Below are 21,964 nucleotides of genomic sequence, written 5' to 3' on the forward strand. Positions count from 1 at the left end.
CAGACCATCTCTCTCCTTCCCAGCATCAGGACCCTCAGAGCCAGACCTGTGTTTAAGCCAGGAGCTGGATGATTTCCCATCCTCCAAGCCTGCTCCTGGAGCTCCTGAAGTGCTGTGTAACCTTGGCCAAGCCCCACAGCTGCTGGCGGCCTCCCCAGGGTGTTACGCTCATTAGTTAATTCTGGTGCTTTGCCTGGAGCTAGCGCCTTTTACCTGTGTCTATACAAGTATTATTGCCAGCTTCTGATCTTTGGAGCTCGCAGGGCTGAGAAAAACGACTTTGGTTTTTCCTTAAATGCCATGTAGTTTAGAAGTGTGACGACTCACACTGTGCTGTTATTCTTTCCAATTGAAGCCTAATGATGCGTGCATATCACTTAACTCTGATGTCAATAATCAGCACACCACTTGGTCTTTGCCGTGGCTATTAGAGGGAATGAAAATGAAATACCAACTCCTTTTTATCCGGTTACGGTACCATAATAACTAATAAAGAAGTAATAAGTGAGACGTGGGGAATTTCCAGGGGAGTCATTACTACAGAGCAGACCTAAAGGCACAAAGTGAAATGCAGGAATATCAGCCAGCCCTGGATTGCCAGCCAGTGCTTCTCACTTAAGTTATACTGTTGCTGTAAAGTAAGTGTTTACAGAAGAAGTTAGCATGGGGAAAGTATCAGATTGTGTCCTGACCAGAGAAGGGGACACTGAGCCAGGCAAAGACCACCCTGTGCATCAGCGTCGCGTTTAGGCTGGGCCACAGTCAAGACACAATGCCAGCATTTCATAAATCTCACTTATGCTCCAGAATATGGGAAACGTTTCCCAGAAGAGCTCTAAATCACCTCTGTCTTGTCACAGGATGGATTGTGCGTTTTCCAGGGACTCTTGGATAGGAGAAGCCACACAGAGACCTCAGAGCAATGGGCCAAAGGAAATCACATAACACAACACTGAGTCAATGAGGTTCAAACCACATACAAGCTGGACAATGCATTTTCTGGCTCAGGAATTATTGAATTCTTGGTTAGGAAGGAACAGTTATTTTTTTGGTGGCCGTGTACATAGGAGGCAGTGAGAATTCTTCGATTTTCCTCCCCATAAATGAAGTGCCATTTATCCATGTGCAAGTCAAAAACCTGTCGCTGCTTAGGAATTCTGTCTCCAGCAGCTGCCCAGTGCAGGGAAAGCTTGGACCTTTACCTGCCACAGTTTTATCCACTCATCCACAGCTGGAGCCTCCTCTGCCCCTCAGCATGGACACGACAGAGTTGACCCAAGCAACCCCTCTTGCTTCCCCAGCCCCACGCTGGAAGGTGCTGTCACACTTTACAGCCCTGCATGTCAATCCCCCACCCTACCAACGAAAAACCCGGTTTGGTTAAATCCCAAAGCACATTCCCACCATTATCAAGCATTTCCCTGCCATCTGATTTCCCCATCTCCGAGTTCCTGCTTTGTTTATCCTATTAATTCCAACCACCCCCTCTTCCCCCAACACACACGCACGCAGCCTCATTTACAGCATCTTCGCCAGCAGAAGCCTCCCCAAAATATTCAGGGCACACCAAGCGAGGACTTACACGTGTGGGGAAACCCTCGTGACTGGAGATTTTTTTTTCCCTCGAGCAAACATGATCTCATGATGTTATTTTTTTTTTTAAGATCTTAAAGGAAAAAAATTAAAGAGAAGCCCCGAGGAGCGGCATTCCCGGCTGCCGTTATCCAGCCGGGGGCAGCGGGACGGCGCGGATGCTGCACCGGGAGCCGCGGGGCCGCCGGGGCTGAAGGCTCCCACGAGCATCCTCCTCTTCCTCGGGTGGTTTTACCTCCCTCCTCCTCCTTCCCCCCGCCCTGCATTTCCTCCTGCACCTTTAAGAAGCCCATTGCCGCCGGTGGGATGGTGTGTGCTAAAGCTGCACAGAGGAAGTTACGCAGCCGGGATCAGGCACGGAGATAAAAGCTCCGATTGTGATTGAAAGTGAGAGCAAAAGGGATTTCAGCCTCGGCATTAACTTGCGAGGGGAGCCGGGATTGCACAAAGCTCCCCCGGCCATCTGCCCTTGGGGGCCGGCGGCGCAGCGCTGCCCGCCGCTTCGCTGGGCTGGGCTGGGCTGGGCTTGGCTGGGCTGGGCTGGGCTGGGCTGGGGGTGTGTTTGGGGTTCCCCCCGGCCCCGAAGTTGCTCCGCCGGGAGCCCCGCACCGCAGAGCTCCCTCCTGGTAAGGACCCGCAGCGCCGAGCCCCGGGGATGGGAGGAGAACGGGGCGGAGGGGGGGGGGCGGCCAGCGCCGGCATCTGCCCCAGCCCCGAACACCGCGCGTCCCCCCGCGCATCCCAAGTTGTTCCCAGGCTTTTCTGGGGTGTCCCGCGCTGTGTCCGCGCTCCCCGGAACATCCCCATCTCCTCGCCGCGGGATGATGGGGTTTTATTTTCCCACTCCGGAGTTCGGGGAGCCGGAGGGGCTCCCCCCGCCCCGCCGATTCCCACCCCAGCCCTTGCAACCCCCACAAAGTCCTTTGGTGGCAAAGAAACCGGCGAGGCTGGGGCGGGATGCGGGGGGAGCGGAGTCGGGTTTTGCCGGGAACGCGAATCCATAGGGGCCAGCGGCGGGATGCGAGCGGCATTTACAGGTTCTTGTGCGGGGAGATCTGAGCTGCGCAGCGTTGTCGGGGCGTTCAGGGGCCCCGCACCCCGCGGGGGTCCCCAAACTTCGCTGCCGAGGGCGCGGGGAAGGGATGAGCGGCGTGGGAAAGAGGAGAAGAACCCGCTCCGTGAGCGCGGGGGGAGCGCGGAGGGTGCGTGGGGAAAGCGACACTTCTGAGAGAAAATTAAAAACTCCTTCATTGAGTTTACTTTCTGCTCTTAATTCCGGAGCAGCTCAGTTGTTGCTCAGCGTTGTCCCTTTATTTCAATAGGGTGTTAATCCAATAATAAGAAAAAAAAACGGAGCCAGCCAAGTCAAGACACAATCTAATTTTGTGTTTTTAATACTCCAGCTATCAGTCCCCAGCGAGTGCTGAGTACTCTTCAAAGAGAACAAAGAGCATTGATTCTATTTGTTCCCATGAACTGCAGTTTCTTAATAATATCAGGTGAAGATTTATTTTCTAAGAATCAAACCGAATCAAGCAGGGTGAAACCTTTAATTCAGGGAGCCTCTCTGCCCCGTTCGCAGTATGTTGGCTCATTTCAGAGCAACACTCCAACTCTTTCTGCAAAGGGACCGGACTGGCAAAATGTTGCACCTCAGATTTCACCCCAAATCTGCTCACCTGGCTGATGGACTGAGAGTAAATACATTTTTTCCCAGTGTAGTTTTATTTCCCTGGGAATGTATGACATTTAGCCAGCATAACAAGACACTAATAGATATTATAGATCCTTTCAACCTGGGTTTTTCCCTGACAGCCATTCAAGTGCAAAACATAATTGTTGAGGCTGTGAAAATAGATCCATAAACTTAACAGCACTGGAGTCCTCATTAAAACTACTCTGCTTGTTTTCTACACAATAGCAGAGTCTCACACTCTCGCTGTTATCAGGCACTTGGCAGTGACCAGTTTGATGTAATAATTAGGAACTGACTTGTTATAACTGAAAAGACAGCTCTGATGTAAGTAGGACTTATAAACACTGTGTCACACCGACTTATTATTTTTACTACATTTACTCATAATGTAAAAATAGCAGCCAGTCTATTCTTTTTCTGGGAGTTTATTCAGGTCCAGCGCAGCTCTAACAGGCTCTTTGCTGAGAGCTGGCAATGAAGCATGAGAGACAGCTTCTCTTTTCTGAACTCATTCATCTCAATCAGCAATCTCGCAACCAAAAAGGGGGGAAAGGGAGATGGTAGCACAGAGATGTGAAGCCCGTGAACATGGATCAATGCATCTGTTAACCTGGAGTTTCTGAGCTTTATGAGAAAGCAAATGCTAAACATGCTGTTGGAGTAGACATCCCTAAATTGTGAAAGAAAAGTTGGGGAAACAAATAGAAAGGGAATTATCCAGAGCTAAATTTCTGTTTGGATTCATGCCCTCCTGCCTTCTCAGATGAGATCTCCCTCCTGAATCTGTTGCTGAGAGAGGGTTTGACTTTTTTTCCCCCCTTCAGTTCTTTGTCATTTTGTTTTGTAATTACTTACAGTTTTTATAGGTCTACTGGAAAGACAACAAAATTGCAGAAATGTTGTTCTAACCTGAAATGAATACTGGGAAGGTCATTGCTCTTTGTATTAGGTGAACTTAAATGTTATTAGGACTTTAAATTGTTTTTTATTAAATGTTATTGTTCAGATAAATCATATGTGGGATTGCTGGACAATGTATCTGTCTCCCCAGCTGTCTTATTTATTTGCTTATCTTTTTAAGGCTGTCAATTTGTCTGTCTGTCCCTGCTCTGTGTCTGCATAATCTCCATCTTCTAATGACCTATAGCTCCTTGATATTATTTGAAGACCCATTAAAGCTCCTGTTGACCAGTTGCTGTTTCAAAGCAGATCCCTTAAATGGGACAGCACTCCCAGACAGCACAACAGCCATAAGCATCTTACTATGGATTGGTTTTTATTAAAGTTGTATATCTCCCTGTTACAAAAACCTGTCTGGTGGCTTGGGAAGCCCAGCTGAGGGCTCTGCCTCCTCAGGGTCCCCTGTTCCTACAAGCCTTGTTGCTCCAACTGTTCTCCCTTGCTTCCACCTCATTTCTCTTCCAATTTCTTGCAGGTGCTGCCTGCTGATGAGCTCTGCCTTTGTCCTGACCATGAAAGAGAGAGGAGACCTCAGGTAGCCCCATGGATTGCAGCTGAAGGCTTTGGGAACTTGGTGCTCCGTTGCCAAAAGGCAGTTAGACAGAAATCCTGCGAGTGCCTTGCCACCACCCCAGGACACAGCAGGGGAAGCAAAGGCCAGCACTGCTCCTGTCAACCCAGTGACCACCCGGCATCCTGCTGGGACCACCACGGATCTTGGCTCTTGACCTGTTCATGTTGACACAACCATCCTCTGGGAAAAAGGAATTTTAGCTCCAAGGAGTCTCTCTTGGCAGAGTTGTACTCGTGACCAGATGCTCTATTTATTTTATGTGTTAATGTTCCAACGCCCCGATAATTAAGGCAGACACAGTTTAAGGCACTTTCCACAGGAACGTATTTGCAGCAAAGAAGGTTGAGGAAAACCTGATCCAGCACCATCTCACGGCCTCTCCAATTTACTCCTATCAAATTTCATCAGCGACTCAGAACTTGATCTTTCTATTGATTGACTGGAGTCACCTTTAGATATTTTCATGCTGATTTGGAAGACCTTTCATACAATAAAAGGGGGGGAAAATGAGGGTAAGGAAGACTTTTGACCACTGATCAGCAACTCTGGCCAAAACTTTCCCAATCGAGTGAATTGCAAAGTTGGCTTGTGTGCCGAGAGAGGAACTTTCCACATCCAGACACAGCGTGCAGAGCGGGCTCATCCCTGTTCCCACCTGGATCTCCTTTGACTGGATCACCTTTAGATGAGGAGTTTCCATGCTGATCCCGAGGGGAACCCCTAGCCCAGTCGCTGCCTTCCTCGGGACTGTCGGCACTGCCCTCGCCCAGGGCGCCCGTGCCCGGCTGCAGCTGCCATGCTGCCCCTGCTTGCTCTGCTCCTGCACTGGCTCCCCCTGGCCATGGGACAGTATGACATTTGCAAGTCCTGGGTGACCACGGACGATGGCCCCTCATGGGAGTTTTACGCGTGTCAGCCCAAGGCCATGCGGATGAAGGATTATGTGACAGTGCGGGTGGATCCGGCAGGAATCACGTGTGGGGACCCGCCCGAGAGGTTCTGCACCCATGTAAGTGTTTCCCTCCTTCTTTGGTGGGTTACAACAGGCTCTGCTGGTGGCCAGAGGCAGCGTCCTGCCAATGAGCCATTATAAGGAGTTTTTGGGTCAGGGTGGCCACAGGGGCTCCTGCCTTGAGCTCTCAGTCTCCTGGTCTGCCAGGGGGGCAGAAGGAATCCTGCCCATCCCAGTGCTGTGCCGAGCCCAGTCCTATGGCAGGGATGGTGCTGGCACACTGAGCAGAGGGCAAGGATGAGCTGGGGAGGGCTGAGCAAGTCCTGGGTAAGGTCTGGGTTTGGAAAAGCTCTGCCCTGAGTGAGCACTAAACCTGAGCTGCTCCAAGCACATCCCTCTGCTGAAATGTGTGGGGCGTTCTCTCCAGTGCCATCCCCACGGACTGCTCCAGCACTGGGGCTTTGTCAGACATGGGAACATGATCTCTGTAAGAGTGAAGGCAGGTCATTGGGGCCCCCAGTGTGGCCCCCACACACCACCAGCTCTGGTGGTTGGTCTGACAGTCTCAAATTTCACTGAAGTGTTTGAAAATGTGGTTCTTCCTCTCTTGTAGCCTCCTCATGAAAAGATTCTGTGGATAGACATTTGCCCTTGTAGTTAAAATCTTTAACTTATTTTCTCTTAAATATTAATCATTGCATTTCATTCCGTGCACCACAAAGCTCAGCAGGAGCATTTGATTTATAATTCACAAGGCTTTACATTGTTAAAGAGTTCAGGGGTCAAAGCAAAGAGCAGAACAGTAATGCCCCCTTTTAAATGTCCCCCAGGAGTGGTCCAAGCACACATTTAAGGGACAGGGACCAAGCCAGCCCATGCTTACAGGGTTTCCATTGTGGTGAGCACTGAACAAGGAGGTATTCTAAAAGAGTATATTATTCTTTAATTGCCTGTAATGAGGAGTTCTCCCTCTCAAGCAGTACAGAGTTTCACTTTTTATTGCCAGTGCTACCCAGGCTTGTGTACCCCATGCCTCAGTTTGCCAACTAGGAAATAACCCTGGGCCTCACCAGCTCAGGGCACCTCTTAAAAATCCAAGAGAAAAATGCTGCTTTGATACCAAGGAATGCCAAACATTTATGACCATCAGAACATGCTGCCAGTAGTTACCCAGTTCCCTCCAGCCTAAAGGGTCTCATTAGTACCAGGGAAGACATTTCCAGTAATTCCAGATAAGTAGCAGCTTTTCCTTTTAAAAGATCGTTTGAAAGAAAGATTAAGTCCAAGGTTGCAAATAAAACTGTCAACTATTGATGGGTCAGTCTGTATTTCCATTTATCTGACTGGCTGCAGAAGGATTTAAAGGAGAACACCAGGCTGCTTTGCACTACACTCACTGCAGCTCTTTGCAAACCCTTTCTGGCTAAGGATGCTCCGGACTTCAGCTCCACTGACCTCCAAGGAAGCAAAAGACACAAACTGCAATCAGCTCTCCACATCTCTTGATTCAGTCAATACTGAGCTAAAATCTTTCTATTCTGGGCCCCGGCGGCGTTTCCGTGTAGCGTAAGCCCTGCCATGTGCTGCAACACTTGCAAACACCGTGTACAGCCGTGAATGAGAGAGCTACACAAATGCAAAACATGGATTTGCCTTCCTGTCCCTGCCTCACCTCAGCCTGGCCCAGCCCTTGGCTCCCAAAACAGCAACAAGCACTCACAGCAACGTCCCTGAGCAATTCCCTGATGAGGAATCAAGCTAAGGACAGGAATAATATATTGCAATATTTTTCTTTTTTAGATTTTTGAGATAGGTTTGGGTATTCATAGCCCTTTTCCCCCCTCCTTACACTAGTGCTGTCCTCTCCAAAGGACTAAGGAGTTAGAGAAATGGAGCAGAGGAAGAGCAGCCCTGCTGAGGTGAGCAAGGAGCCCACCCAGCACTTGGAGCACAGAGCGAGTTGGCTGCAGGAGGGATCCAGCTTTAGGACTGGAGTGGGCTGGAAGGCCGTCAAGGTACATTTTCACAAGGAATGACATGTGGCCACTTACTGCTGAGCATCCCCTTATGGTCAGCAGAAAGTGGAATCAGCAAGAACTGGCCCTTCCATCGCCGGCCCCGGGTGGTGCTTTGACACCTATTGACGTGCGGGGGGGAGGCGAGCGGAGCCCGCAGAGGATGCTCCGCGTTCTGCTGCCCCGGCACTGAGGAAGTGCTGCACAGAAATCGATGTCTCTGCCCACCGATCGTTACCACCTCCGAGCCCCAGTGCTCGCTCCAAGAGGGGAGGGTGAGCGCTCCCACCAACCTGAGCAGCTCCTCCCTGCCAGCCCTCTCAGGTGCCTTTCAGTGTCCTGTTATCCTTCCTCTTCAGGTTTTAATTATTTCTTTGTAACAGGTGGGTTCTCATAGGAGCCTGGCTTTCCAGCAGAGAGGTTCTTACGGTGACTATATTGCTTTCTTAGGTGTCTTTCAAAACAGCAGGGGACTGTCCGTGCAGTTAAACTCGCGTTACTCAGAATTAAGCACAGCCCAGCAGGACACCTGCCCTGCTCAGACAGCTGAAATCAAAACTGAAGACACACAAACACCTCTCCGTGCTCAAAGCAGCCAGACAGGAGGGAGCTGGACATGTCCCCGTGCAGGGCACTGCTGTGGGCAGAGTCCTGGGGACAGTCAGGACCCTGTCAGACAGTGAGTGTGTCCTGCGAGGCTGTACCAGCACCAGGAGGCATCACAGAGCCCACGGCATCACACAGTGCCCTGCCACAGTCTGAGCACTGCTCACAGAGAGTTCTGCACAAGGAGGCGTCAGGGGACAGCAGGAATTTTGGAGGACAGTCTTTTGTGTTTTATAGCAATTCCAGTCACATCTGGCTGCTTTCTTCTGGTTGGGAAGTGTTTTGCTGCTTAGTAAAGTCAAGGGTTTTGCTTTTTCCACAGTTTCTGAACCTGCTCCTATTCATGTCAATGCCTTCCTGGAAGGGTCGCCTGAAAAATGAATTGTACTTTTCCTCCTGGCAGGGCAGGGGGAGTGGTGGGAGCAGGAAGACAGATGGATAAGTAAATAAAAGCCTGAATGAATCTAAAAGCGTGACTGAAGACTAATAGGGAACAGATCTTTTAAACAAGGATGTTGAGGGAGGGGTGAGACTTCAAAGATCACATGCAGGGCAGGGCACGGAGCAGCTGAACGTGGATTTCAAAGGAGAGGGGGTTGCAGGATAAACAGGGCTGGGCAGTGGCAAAGCTGCACCGTCTGCACGGGGCAGAGGGGAGATGGAGTGTTCCTTCAGCTTCCCACCCTCCTGGGGAGGAAAAGGAGGATGGCCCAGCTGGCAGGGTGCTCCCAGGTGTTGATGCTCTGAGATGCTGAGCCACTTCTTTGCTACCGAGCAGGGACCTTGGAGAATTTCACTTTCAAGAGTCAGCGCTTTGCACAGAGGATAAAAAACCCCTCAGGCTTTGTGGGGAGTTCACACATGGGGTGTGCAGTGGGGAGTTCACACGTGGGGTGTGCAGTAGGGAGCAAGCAAACACCAGTCCCAGCTCCAAACAGGCTGGTAGTTCAGGAGGTTTCCAAACCATCTTAGCAAAAGCAAGGAGAGGTGTCTGTGGCAGACAGTCTGCATGGAATGGATTTCCTGCTCCTTGTCATCCCAGGGAGAGCTCCCTGCACCAGCAGCACTGGGAGCCCACCCTGCTGCAGGAATGGGGGCCTTTTTCCCCCCCTAGAGGTGTCGAGACAGTATTTCTTGTTCTGACAACCCTCTTTGATGCAGGGCCGAGCTCTTAGCCCATATTGATGGGTCAGGGGTATTTTTATTTGGCGTCAGCATTGTTTCATCAGCTAATAGAGCTTGTTGACTTTGGCACGGGCACATGAAAGGAAAAGGCTTTATTTATTCATTACACATGCAGCCAAATTGGATGTTTAGTTTAATTCTTAGCTAAACTTTTCTGAATGACGTGTGGTTATAAGGCTTGTACTAAAGAACTATTTCTCTTACTAGACAAGGCACTAAAATTGGAAAAAGCAGAACAAACCTTTGGGCACAGACACCCTTTTCCCTGCATTCTTAGTGCATCTCATACAACTTTACCCACCCATATCTTCATACACCTGTTTAGGTGCAGACAAAGGATTGTGGATTTGGGGATGGTTAAAAGTAAAGCCAAAGTTTTTCAAGTAAGAGGGGAAAAGGACTTGCTTCAGAAAAGCTCTTCCAAAAGCATTTTTCAAGATGCAGCATGATCTGGTGATTAAAGAATGGATTCATCCCTTTTGGTACCCTAAACAGAGACCCACAGCCCTTCCCCAGCCCACTGGAGGTGCCTGTGCTGCCCTTGCACCTGGTCTCAGGTAGAACCAGGGGGCAAAGCACAAGGCATCCTCAGCCCTGAGACTGCCCCAGGTTCAAGGGCATCCTTTGGGCTAAGCAGAGCCCATATACAAGTCAAATAGAAAATCCTTTCCAAGAAAAGCGGATGTTCTGCCTCCTCCTTGAATAAATTAAGATTCTCACTGCTGGTTGCAAACCCATCCTGGGCCACAGCAGTGGGCTGGGAGTTGGAGCTCCCCTTTGCCCTTCACTGCCCTTCATTTGCCTTTATGCCAAAATTCAGCAGCACAAGAAACTCACTCTGCTGTCACATCACTCCTCAGGCAGGGCTGTGAGGACAGAAAGACACATCTTTCTTTTCACATCTACAAAGTGCTAACAACCCCCTTGAACCCTTCAGTACATTAAATTAACACCTGGAAAATGCTCCCCTTTCCTTTGAGGAGAGCCATTTCCATCTGGATGATGGAAATCCACCCCTTGCACCCAGCATGGCATTGCTTTCGAGCTGGGGAGAGAGAGCTGGAGCCTTTTGGTTCTCCTCACACCCTTAATCACTTCTCAGCATCAGGGTTGCTGCAGAGGACACTGTTTGAAGTCAGGATCAGTGGCTCCTGACTCTTGGGGCCAGACCCTTGGCTTGTACATTATTAGCTGCTCAGCAAATTACACACTGCTGCTCTCCTACCACCGAGGCTGCTCCAGAGCATGGCAGGATCTTGGTGTTACAAAAGCAAAGGCTCCACAGAAAAATAAAAGAATACAATTCAGCTTTAAATTAGAGAGTGCTGAGCACACAGCATTTTCCCTCACAGTCTGTAACAATTTCCTTAAATGCCCAGTTCGGGATTCATCTTGTTGTAAAGTGGGATGCTACTCCCCTAACAAGGATCATTTCCACTTGCTGATGGAAAAGACACAGCGATAAAAATGAAGCCGTCAAGTAGATTTAATTGGTACAGTGAGCAGAAAGTTTACCCCACCTTGAAAGAGATGAGGAAGAATAAACAGCTTTTAAGAAAAGCTTTGCTCTTCAAAGGAAACAGTGTCCAGATGCACAACAGAAAGGAGTCTGAAGACTTGCTGGGGAGTGTGGCCAGAGCTGGAAGAGCAGCTCTAACAGCAGCCCTTATATCAGACACCAACTACAGGTACCACAGCTTTCCATAAGCAACTTCTGAAGCCAAAGGTGTTCAGGAAAATCCTTCCCCTTTATTTATTCTAAAATCTGTGTTGTATTCTATAGCATAGATACGATTTTCCATTAAGCTTTAAAAGGAATTCTCCCTACAGAAAATCCTGCCAGTGTGGCAAGGAGTGCTCTCCTACCATGCTCTGGTTTCCCTAAGGGAATGTCCAGTTCCAACCTTAGTTTCACACCCCAAACCACCTTTTTACCACTGAGTTTTTGAGACATGGAACTTCAGCTGAGCCAGCCCCACCACCCTGCCCATTGTCCCATGCAAACAATCTTGATGCCCTCAATGGGGACCATCCAATCTCTGCACCTGGTTTTGAAGAAACCAAAACAGAAACATGCTCACACAGTTACAAGAAGGGACAGGCACAAGAAGCACAGCCCCTTCCTTCCCAGCAGCCTTGTTTCCTCAACCAAGCACCTGCCTCCATCCCCACCAGGGCTACAGCCCTGGCATTTGTGGCTTTGCTTTTCTGTGCTGAGCTCAGTTCCCCTGGCCAGGAGCAGCCAGGCCCACGTGCCAGCAGTGGGGGACAGGCTGGGGAGGAGCCAGTGGCCATCCCTGTTTGGTGGGATACAGAACTCACAGCAGTGCAGCCACAGCCAGGAGGTCCCGAGATGAAGGAATTCCTCCTCTGACCTACATGGGCAGCTCCATCAAGTGTGAGCATCAGCAATGCTTGGCTAACAGAGCCTGAATTTGGGACTTGCCAGAGTTGTTAAGCACCTGGGCTGTTGCTGACCTTGGCAGGAGTTCTCCACCAAGAAGGGGTGAGCACCACTGCTGCCACCCTCTGCGAGCTGTCCTGCTCTGCTGCTGAACGTGCCCTGGGTGTTAACTCAGGCAGTTCCACACAGAACGCAGGTTTCTGTACTGGAATACACCAAAGAGGCTTTTTCCTCCCAAAATTATTCAACACTTCTAGGTGACCATTCTGGAGATGCCTTTGGGGAGATGCTAATTCCTGCAAAGCCTTGGAAAACAGCAGTTTGGACTTCCTAGCCTTCCCCCCAGGCAGATGAGCATCCTCTGCAGCCTCAGACGTGTCCCATGAGGTTCCCGCAATCCCTCCCATCTTTCAGGCAGGGTCACCAGCACCCACAGAGGGGATGTGTTGTACTGTTGGCCCTGCTCCTGCCCTGCTCCACTGCCCTGCCCTGTGCCTGCTCCAGCGTTTGGCACTGCTGCCTCTGCACATCTGCTCTGTGCCACACATGGGCAGGCTCAGGGAATCCTGTACCTCTTGGCTCTAGACTGGGTTTCTCCATTTTTCAGCCATCCCTGAGCTGGCTCCAGCTGCAAGAGGATACTGGCTGGGGCTGTTGGTCCAGGAGCTCCACAAAGCATCACAGAACCACCAGGCTGAGTCTCATGTGCCCATATCCCAGCACCACCCCCCATTTGGCTGCACCCTCCAGGACAAGCCACAGGTCGCTGCTCCCTCAGTGCTGAGCTCCACGTGGGTGCTGCTGCCAGCCCTGCCACCAGCTCTGCCTCCACACACACCCCTTTCAGGGGGAATATCCCAAAGGAACAACTAGCACAGATTCAGCTGGTCCTAATCCCAGCTAAAGGGTTTGTAACTCCCCATCTGCTGGCTGAGTCAGCTGCTTCAGCTCCATGGGAGCATGAGGAGCCCTCTCAAAGGAAAAGCTCACTGTCCTGCTCTCAGGGACAGCCAGGACACATTTTGGGCTGACCACAGTTCAGTGCCAACCTCCAACAGGCACCTGCTGAATTGTTGCCCTGAAATAGAGCATAAAGCAGCCAAACACTTTGCTACAACAGCCAAGGGATGGTGCTCCATGCAGCAGACACAGGAGCCCTGGGCAGGGGTTGGGGTGGGTGCAGGGGTACCCACCACCCAGCCGTGCTCCCCCTCAAGGGCTTTGGGGGAGGATCTGCCCCTCCATTTGAGGAGCACAGCAGATCCTCCACTCCCTCCCTTTCCCACCCCCAGCCTCCACGTCCTGCCCTCCCCCATTCAAACTATCAGGGCCTCTCTTGCAGAATAAATTATTAATAGCGGCATAGCAAGCCTCTCTGCAAAGGCTGCATGTATTGAGCTTACAAGGCGCACAGGCTTTTAGAGAGCAGGACACTTTTCCTACTTCCTAAGCATTTTCTTAGTCCTGAATCAATAACGCACTTGCAGCCCAGCACACAGGTCGCTGCTGCCGTGCTCCTGCTGGCAGGGGCTGCGGACACAAGTACATCTCTGTAGCAAGATGCAAGGGCTTAATAATCTGGCAGAGAAGGGATGGGGCAGGATCCAAGCAGCTTAATTTGTAAACAAGCTTCAGGGAGGTGCCCTGGGAAGAGCACAGCTTGCAAGTCCTGGGTACAGAAAGTCCGAGTTTGGAGACAAGCTAAAAACCCGTCAATGGGATTAAACGCCTGCGTTTTTGAACGCGTGCCCGTGGCTGCCAGTTGAGGGGCGTGTGGTTCATCAGCCTCTGATCCCAGGCTCTGGGTCACCCTGCAGTCCCCACTGCAAAAGGGGGGGCTGCCAGGGTGCAGCCCCGGCGGGGAGTGGAGGTGGAGGTGAGCCCAGGGCGCCAGGAGGGATGGGGTTAGAGCGGCTCACCGGGGGATTAGCAGGTCACAAAGAGCGAGCTGCTCAAAAATGCTTCCCTGGGAAGCCGGGGCCGTGGGTGATGTGAGTGTATCCCCAGCACAGATGAGATTATCTGCTTAGGAGTGGAATTTTCCGGGCGGTGTTAACCCTTGTGTGGCCCTCAGAGCAGCTGGACACGCATCCCGTGGGACGAGGGGCTGGGCAGGGGATCCAGCAGCAGGAGCTGAACTGCTGCCCGGCCATCCTGGGGCTTGGGCAGTGGAAGTGCTGCCCTGATGTCACCCTGCAAACATCGTGGTCAGGGCCCTTCTTGGAGAGGTCACCCATTCAGGCTGGAGGTTAGATTTCATCGTGTGGCCAGATTTTCTGTTTCTGGCTTAGCCAGAGTGGGCGTGAGGGGATTTGTGGCGGTGCCCGAGGGTGGACAGGTGCCTTGGGTCAGCCCCTGTGCGTGACAAGAAGCATCTCCCTCTGGATGCTCCCCTTGTGGAGAGGATGTTCCTGCCTGGATGTGCCTCCTGCCAAGGTTGTGTCATGTACGGTGCAAAGACCAGTTCAGATCCTTAACCAGCAGACCACAGGAGAGTTTGAGACAGCGTGGGGTGAGAGCAGAGATTCCCTTGGCCCTCATGGTTTGCCTTGATCCTCACATCAAGATTGGGTGGTACTTTGCCCAGCTGCAGGTGCCTGGGGGAAATTCCATCCTCAGAAAGGTGGAACTCTCAATGCTCCCAATGAAACCCAGACCTGCTCCTGAAATCCCTCCCTGCCTCAATTTCCCCAGCTGGAGACAGGACACTGAACTGCCACCACCCTGCCCTGTCTGGCACGGTGATGTTTCTCCAGAGCTGGTGCAGGGAAGGGCACAGCCCTGAGCTGGGATGGATGAAATATGAACGAGATGCTTCTCGAATTCAGAGCAGGCTGGAGGGGGAAGGGGAAGAGCAGCCACGAGTAGGGCTTGAATCTCTTCTCTGGCAGAGAGACGGGCCCAGGGGAGCCCCAGAGCCTTGAACAAGCGGCGCTGCTCGGTGAGCGAGGATCTGCTTCAGGCCAAAGGGGAGAGGCAGAAAGCAGAATGTGTGTGTGTGTCCTGGAGTGTCTCGGCAGGGCCGCGCGGGGCGGCCGTGCTGACTCACGCGCTCCCGAATCCCGCACCGGGCACGGCGTGTCCTGGTGCCCCTGCCAGGGTGACCTTGGGCTTGGACAACCTCCGGTCCCGGAGGAAGGGGAAGGAAGCGGAGGAGCAATCAATCCCCCCAAACCACGGCCGGGGAGGAGATGGAGGGAGTGACATTCGGCTGAGCCAGAATTAGCAGCAGATCTGTGGAGGGACCCCATTTCCACCCTATTAATAATTCATTCCTGCTCTGCCTTTACCTGCTCATAAACAGCAAACAGCTTGTTAGCGAGGATGGTTTTCTCCCCTTTTGCTGTCTCTGCCTTAATAAGAGCCCCTTGCAGATGGCTGGGGGAGGGAGGCAGCAAGGGAAGGACACATGAACGAGCAAACCAGCCCACCAGCCCACTCTGAGCTTCCCTTCCCATCCCATCCCATCCCATCCCATCCCATCCCATCCCATCCCATCCCATCCCATCCCATCCTATCCCACCCCACCCCATTCCACCCCATCCCATTCCACCCCATCCCATCCCATCCCATCCCATCCCATCCCATCCCATCCCATCCCATCCCACCCCACCCCATCCCACCCAATCCCAGCAATGCTCCTGCCCCAGCACCCACTGCCTCCCAGCCGGAGCTGCCCGTCCCCTGCAGAGGTGAGGCTGTGAAATAACCCCTCACCAACACCCAGGTGCTCTGCCAGAACCTCCCTACCCACACAGGCCACTTAAAAACATCCCTCTGGAGGGACACCAGGAAGAGGAGAGCGATGCCTGGGGAATATATGGATGGAGGGGAGCATTCCAGAGTGGCTCTTGGGCTGCAGCTGCACAAGCAGCCCTTGGGAAACCTGTCTCTGCTCCCATATGAGACAGCTCCTGGTTATCTAAAATATATAGAGCTTGACCAAAGTGGGTTTTAGAAAAACAATAGAAGAAAACAGCATCTTGAAGAAAACTGTAAAGATTTTGCTTCCAGAAGGCACATTTTTCCTTTCAGAGCATCCCCAGTGTCCCCACAGTCCAATGGTGTGTTGCTGAACCCATCAGGGGCTCATCCCTGCCCACTGACAGGCATCCCAAAAAGGCACAGGCAAGGCTGTTCCCGACATGTTTTCCAGGCTCAAGTCACAGCTAAACTGGCAGGGAAAGCCCATTTGGGCACCAGAGGATGGGAGAATTAATGCAAGAGAAGTGAACCCTGGCCAGGCAGCTCCAGTGCCCTCCCATGTCCCTCAGAGCATCGAGCAAGGAGGGCACAGACCTTCACCTGGGCTCACAGGGCAGGGCCAAGGTGGGGCTGTTTGGCACAAGAGTGGCCTCATATTTCTCCTCATCTATCTCTGAGCTCCCAGCCCTCTCTGCAGTGAGTTATGCCACTTGCCAGCTGTTGGAAATAATCACTGTAAATTAATTACAGTTGTTTCACCCCTCTGATCCCTCCCAGCCCATGAATAGAGTGAAAATTAATTGTCAAAGAGTATTTCCAGTTCTCTGGGAGTCCTATCCTGGCCACTGGCAGGTTATGGTTTATGCCCTGAAGCATGAGATTTAATTACTAGCAAATGTTATTTTTTATCATAAAATCACGTTGTCTTTTCATAAATCCAGTCAGAGCAGTTGAACCCTCAGATCACGAGGTGCAAGAGTGAAAACATCCTGAAATGACCTTAGGGCGAGCCTGCATTTTCTCCTGGGTGAATGCAATTGTTTGGGAAAGAGCATCCCATCCTGGAGCAATTATTGGAAGAAGGGACAAGGAAGTTTCCCAAAACACACATTGCTCAGTGTGACCCTTGTCAAAAATTTGTGTTGCAGAAAATAAGTTTAACTTGGTGTCCATGGGGAGGAAAAGGCTGTTTGTCCCGGGATTGGGCATCTTCCCACCTCGGCAGGTGATTTTCCGGTGCTGACAGAGAGCAGAGCAAGCCCACAGCCCATCCAGGATGGGCACAGAGATCCCTGTGGAGCCCTGGCAGAGTCAGGAATGCCGGAGCAGGGGATGGAAGGAAGTGAAGCCCCGCAGCTCAATCCCAGCGTGAACTGGGGGAGCTCAGCCGAGTGTGAAGCAGGAAAGCAAATGTGTTGGGATGGTCCTTCCAGCTCCATCCTGCAGCCTGTGGAGCAAATGGATCCAATTTGGTGCTGAAGGAGGAAAGGGAGGGGGGAAGTAAAATATTAGGGGGAATGTGTTGCTGAACACCTGTAAGAGAGGCAGGGGTGGGGCAGGCTGGCCCTGCTCCCCTCCAGGGGCTGGGGACACCCATGGCCACCAGTCCCCTTGTGGCAGACAGGGTGTTCAGGAAAGGGGAGGCTGCAGGACACCCACGGTGACACCTCTCCATGGCAGGGACATTATCAGGGCAGGAGGGATCAGGTGCACAGGAAGATTTTGCTGAGCCAGTTGTTTTGCAGAATTTGGAGGAAATTTGATCCCAACCTCAGGGCTCAGTTTTGCAGCTCAAGGCAGTGCAGGGACTTTGTGAGCCTGAATCAGCTGAGCTCTGAGCAGAGGAGCAAAGGCAGCATCACAGGTGCTCTGCGGGAAGCAGAAGGGCCTTGGGGTACAGGAGAGCTCCTCAGGCATCACAGCTGGGTGGGGTGGGTGCTGTGGAGGGGAACTGTCTCCTCCTGAGTGGAGGGGGAGGTCCAGGCCAAGGTTTCCTCAGCCACAGGAGGAGGAGAGGAGGTTTCTGTGCCATCTCCTGCCTCATGTTGAGGGAGACAGACATGGCTCCTCAGGCTATGCAGGAGGCTATCAAACAGCTCCCCATCCCAAGCATCATCAGCACTTGCAGGAGAGCCTGGAGACACCCAAGGTCTCTGGTTGGGTTTGAGAGCCATTTCTTAGAGAATAAAACCACTACAGAAGAAATGACCCAAGAGAAACCCACACAACAGCATAGATCTTTGTGCCAAATAAAGACATTTCAATTTTCCCCCCTTGGATAAAAACCTTCTATTAAAAGCCAAGAATTCCTCTCAAGCCCCACAGCTGAAAAAATACAAAGTTTTGTTTTCCAAGACTGGTCCAAGCTGAGGAGACTTTGTCCTTACTCTTCTTAGGAGACTGCAATTAAAAAGAAGTGGCCCCAGGGTGCTCTGGGGTTTAGCAGAGGCCTTGGCTTAAACAACACAATTCCATCAAGCAGAAGAGACCCCAAATAAAGGAAGTCCAAGGGGTTCCCTGGGCCAAGACACCATTAAACAAATCACACCAGGTATGAGAGCTGTGATGAGCATCCTTGGCTGAGCAGTACAAGCTCTCACATCATCTACTTATTTTTCCATGCTCCAATCTTTTCTTTTTTTATTTCCCTTTTAATATTATTATTTTTTTTCTTATTTTTCTCCACTGTGCAGCTCGTGGCTGCAGTTGCTTTCCAGCTTCCCTTTGGCATGGAGATCTAAAAGCTGCAGTCTTATTTCTGTGCAGCTTCCACCACTCACAACAGATGTCTAGTTTGTTTAAAATATTCAACAGCTTAATGATTAATCAAGCAATTTCACCTACAAAATACATAATTTTATGCTATGAGGCTTAAAAATGGCATTATCTTCTAGAGGGGGAAAAAAATAGCAAACCAACTTTGGTGCTCATTAAGAGCCCTAAAAACCAGCTGGGCTTTGTAACACTGGAGTCTTTAACTGTGGCTGTTTTCCCCCATTCCCTCCCTTCCCAGCAAGGTGAGGAGCAGCCTTGCAGCATCCTGGAATCCTGTCATTGTGCTTTGTCAGACCAGGATCTTGTTTCTTAAGAATTCCTCCTCTGCCACCTTCAGAACGTGCCTTTTGCAGCATTTCTGCCCAGCACGGGCTCCAGGCACCAAGAGGAGGCAGAACCGGGGGCTGGGTCTGAAGTCACCAGGTCTGGGACACGTTTCCAGCTCGAGGAGTGAGTCCATTGGAACATCATGAGGTTCAACAAAGCCAAGCACAAGGTGCTTCATCTGATCAGGGCAACCCCTGGTATTAATCCTGGCTGGGGATGGAGGGATTGAGAGCAGCCCTGCCAGGGGGGACTCAGAGTCCCTTCCAGTATCTAAAGAGACCTACAGAGAGCATGGGGAGGGAATCTTTGTCAGGAATTACAGTGATAGGACGAGGGATAATGATTTTAGACTAAATGAGTAGATTCAGACTAGTTATAAGGAAGAAACTGGCACAGGTTGTGCAAAGAGGTGATGGATGTCTCATCCATGGAAACATTTAAGGTCAGGTTGGATGGAGCTTTGAACAGCCTGACCTATTTGAAGATGTCCATAGCCATAGCAGAGGGTTGGGCCAAATGACCTTTAAAGGTCCCTTCCAGCTCAAACCATTCTATGATATCCTCATGGAGGCACAATCTTGCCCTGATGCCATTTGTTAGGACTGCCTGGCCTCAGTGAGGCTCGTGCAGTTTGTCCCCCAGAGATTTGCCCCTTTGGGCTGAGCAAGGCTGCAATGCCCTTTGGTGCACCCCCAAAAAATGCCCAACCGGAAGAGCTGGAGAGCCTGAAAGCTGCAGTGTCTCGTTGTCGTGAGGACACTCACGACCAATTTAATAGCGTGAGACTCAAAGTGAACTGGTTTATTTTAAGCTCAGTGAGACCAAGTTTGCCTGGCTAATGCATCCTGACTTTTAGATTGAAGACTTAAATATCTTGAGACTTTGGACAGATTCTTTGGAGGACACACGGCTTGGGGGAGGAAACCAGATTCAAAAATAATACCTGGAATTGTTTCAATAGTGCTATATCTGATCTTACCAGGACCAAGGGAGCAGCCAAAGGATGGCCATCTGTTTCCGCTCCCCCCTGCCCTCCTGGCTGACTTCAAACCACCCCCCAGCAGAAAAGGCATCGAGCATCCCACAGAGGAAGGACAATTCAATAAACCTAACCCCAAAAAGGAACACTTCATTTGAGCAGAGGAAGCCGTAGTGGTGTGATTCACCTGGTGGCTTTGGAGGCTCTCCCCCACCTTCCAGCACTGTCACTTGGAGGTGATTTTTGTGTTTGCCCTGTTACAACCATGCAGCCCTCAAGCCATGTGCCTCTCCAGAGCATCAGGGTGGTTAAAGGCACCTTTGGGGTTGCTGCCTGCTGAGCTGAGCACACCCACAGGTTGGGATGTTCGGGAGCCGTCAGGGATCGTGCACCTCCACTCCCTCATCCCTGGGACAGGCATATGGAAGACAGGCAGAGCTTTGGCTTCACTTCTTCCTGCTCCTGACCCGCCAGGTCCCCTGCCAGGGACATGCCTGGCCAGCCCTGTCCTTCCAGACGGGACACTGGGAAGGAGATCATGCTTGTCAGACTCAGTTGCTTTCCCCACAGCTCCAGGGAAACCTGTCCCACCTCCCATCCTGGCCACCTTTACTGCTCTGGGTAATGTTTTCTTATTGTGGTTTGGTCACAGAGTCCTTCCTTTGTTCAATTTGGCCACTGCTTAAGAAAGCCCCCAAAGAAAGCCTTGATAGGAGCATCATTCATAGCCCTGGAGGTGAAGGTGGCCACCGTGGCCATGCTGGGGACAGCTCAAGGGGCAAATACTCAAAGGAAATTCATCTTCCACCAGCTCAAGGGCTTTGGCAGCCCCAGGGCCACTGCACAAGGGAAAGGAAAGTGCACAGCCAGGGCCAGGACAACTCTGACACAGACTCTTCTCAGGCAGAGCCACTCTGAGCAGCAGGGTGGGTTTATCAGGGAATTTTCTGCTTCCACCCCAAGCCAATTCCCCACCTGAGCCCACCAAGACACTGCAGTGCTGCACCTCCTTCAGTCAAGTGGTGAATCAGACCTCCGGGATGGTCTTTTCAGGCCGGTCCTATTAAGCCATCTGTGTGGCCACACTGGCAGTGGGACCATACTGCAACACAATATGTTGCCTCAGCACAGGAAACACACTCAGGGCCCCCAGCACTTCAGCTGAGGGCGGGTTTTCTGCCTTTTCCATCAGCCACTGCTGTAAAGCTGCGCTGAGAGGCAGCTCCATCCCCCAGCAGGAAGCTGGGTCTCATTAGCAGAGGTAAACAATTCTTCTGAACGTGACGAGTCAGGAGAGCATATTAAATATGTTGGTATCTCAGGGTTTTTTAATCCCTGCTCCAGAACAGCATGTTGAGGCAGGAGAGGACCCCCCAGTGTGGCTCAGAGCTCCACCACTCCCCAGCTGGCATCTCCCCCTCTCTGGGTTGATAGTGGGGAGCACCTGGGCAGGTGCCCTCACCTTTCAACCTCCTTGACTTGAGCAAGCCTGAGAGCTCCATTCATTCCCCTTGCTCAGTTGTCACAGCTGCAAATAAAACAACAATAAAACCTCTCCATCCATTTGCTTGTCAAACATCTATGAACACATCCATTCAGTACCCTCCCTGCTTCAGGGTGGGCACCACACCACAGCCCAGCAGCTCCAGTTCCAGCCCTTCCTCCCAGCACACACAGAGGTGGGAAAAGCCCCACGTTGCTCCAGCTGAGGCTGTAACAGGAGGACCAAACCCCAGCACAGCCCTGGCAGTTTCCCCATCAGGCAGGTGCGTGTCAGAGCGAGGCAGTGCTGAAAACCAGTTTGAGTTTTGACCTGTTCTGTGATGTGCTTTCCCTGTCAGCCTCGTGCACACACACACAGCTGTGCTGTCTGTACAGGAGTCCCCTTGTCTCCCCAAGGCTGTGGCCGTGTCCCCTGCAGAGGATGCTGGTGCTCACGTGCAGATCAGTTCCTCGCTGCTTTGTTCCATCCCCGTGCTGACAGAGCAGCCTCCTGCCTTATTTACAGTGCATTACTCACACACTGCTCTGAACACGGAATTATTTATGCCCTCCTGAGCTTTCCAGGGCTCCTGCGTGCCGTGGCCTCCGCTCTCTCCACAAACAGTCGCTCGTGTTCAGCGCAGGGCTCTGAGCTGTGGGAAGGCACCCAAGGCCCATCTTACAGACACAGTGGAGAAGCTCCAAGTAGTT

At 51.6% G+C, this 21,964-nt stretch overlaps 1 protein-coding gene across 7 annotated transcripts in view; it reads left to right on the forward strand.

The window, feature by feature from the left end:
• Window positions 1-1,900: 1,900 nt before the first annotated feature.
• NTNG2 (netrin G2) overlaps window positions 1,901-21,964 on the forward strand; it is a 45,255-nt gene continuing 25,191 nt past the window's right edge. For 6 of the 7 annotated variants that reach the window (XM_071574548.1, XM_071574542.1, XM_071574545.1 and 3 more), the window contains exons 1-2: window positions 1,901-2,219; window positions 4,725-5,832. In XM_071574548.1, the coding sequence (XP_071430649.1) occupies window positions 5,620-5,832 (213 nt within the window). In that variant the 5' untranslated portion in view covers window positions 1,901-2,219; window positions 4,725-5,619. The remainder of the gene's footprint in view (window positions 2,220-4,724; window positions 5,833-21,964) is intronic. The other variant, XM_071574543.1, reaches the window with a different exon arrangement.

The sequence above is a fragment of the Pithys albifrons genome, chromosome 20 (genome assembly GCF_047495875.1).
Source record: "Pithys albifrons albifrons isolate INPA30051 chromosome 20, PitAlb_v1, whole genome shotgun sequence".
In the NCBI taxonomy this organism is placed as follows: Eukaryota; Metazoa; Chordata; class Aves; order Passeriformes; family Thamnophilidae; genus Pithys; species Pithys albifrons.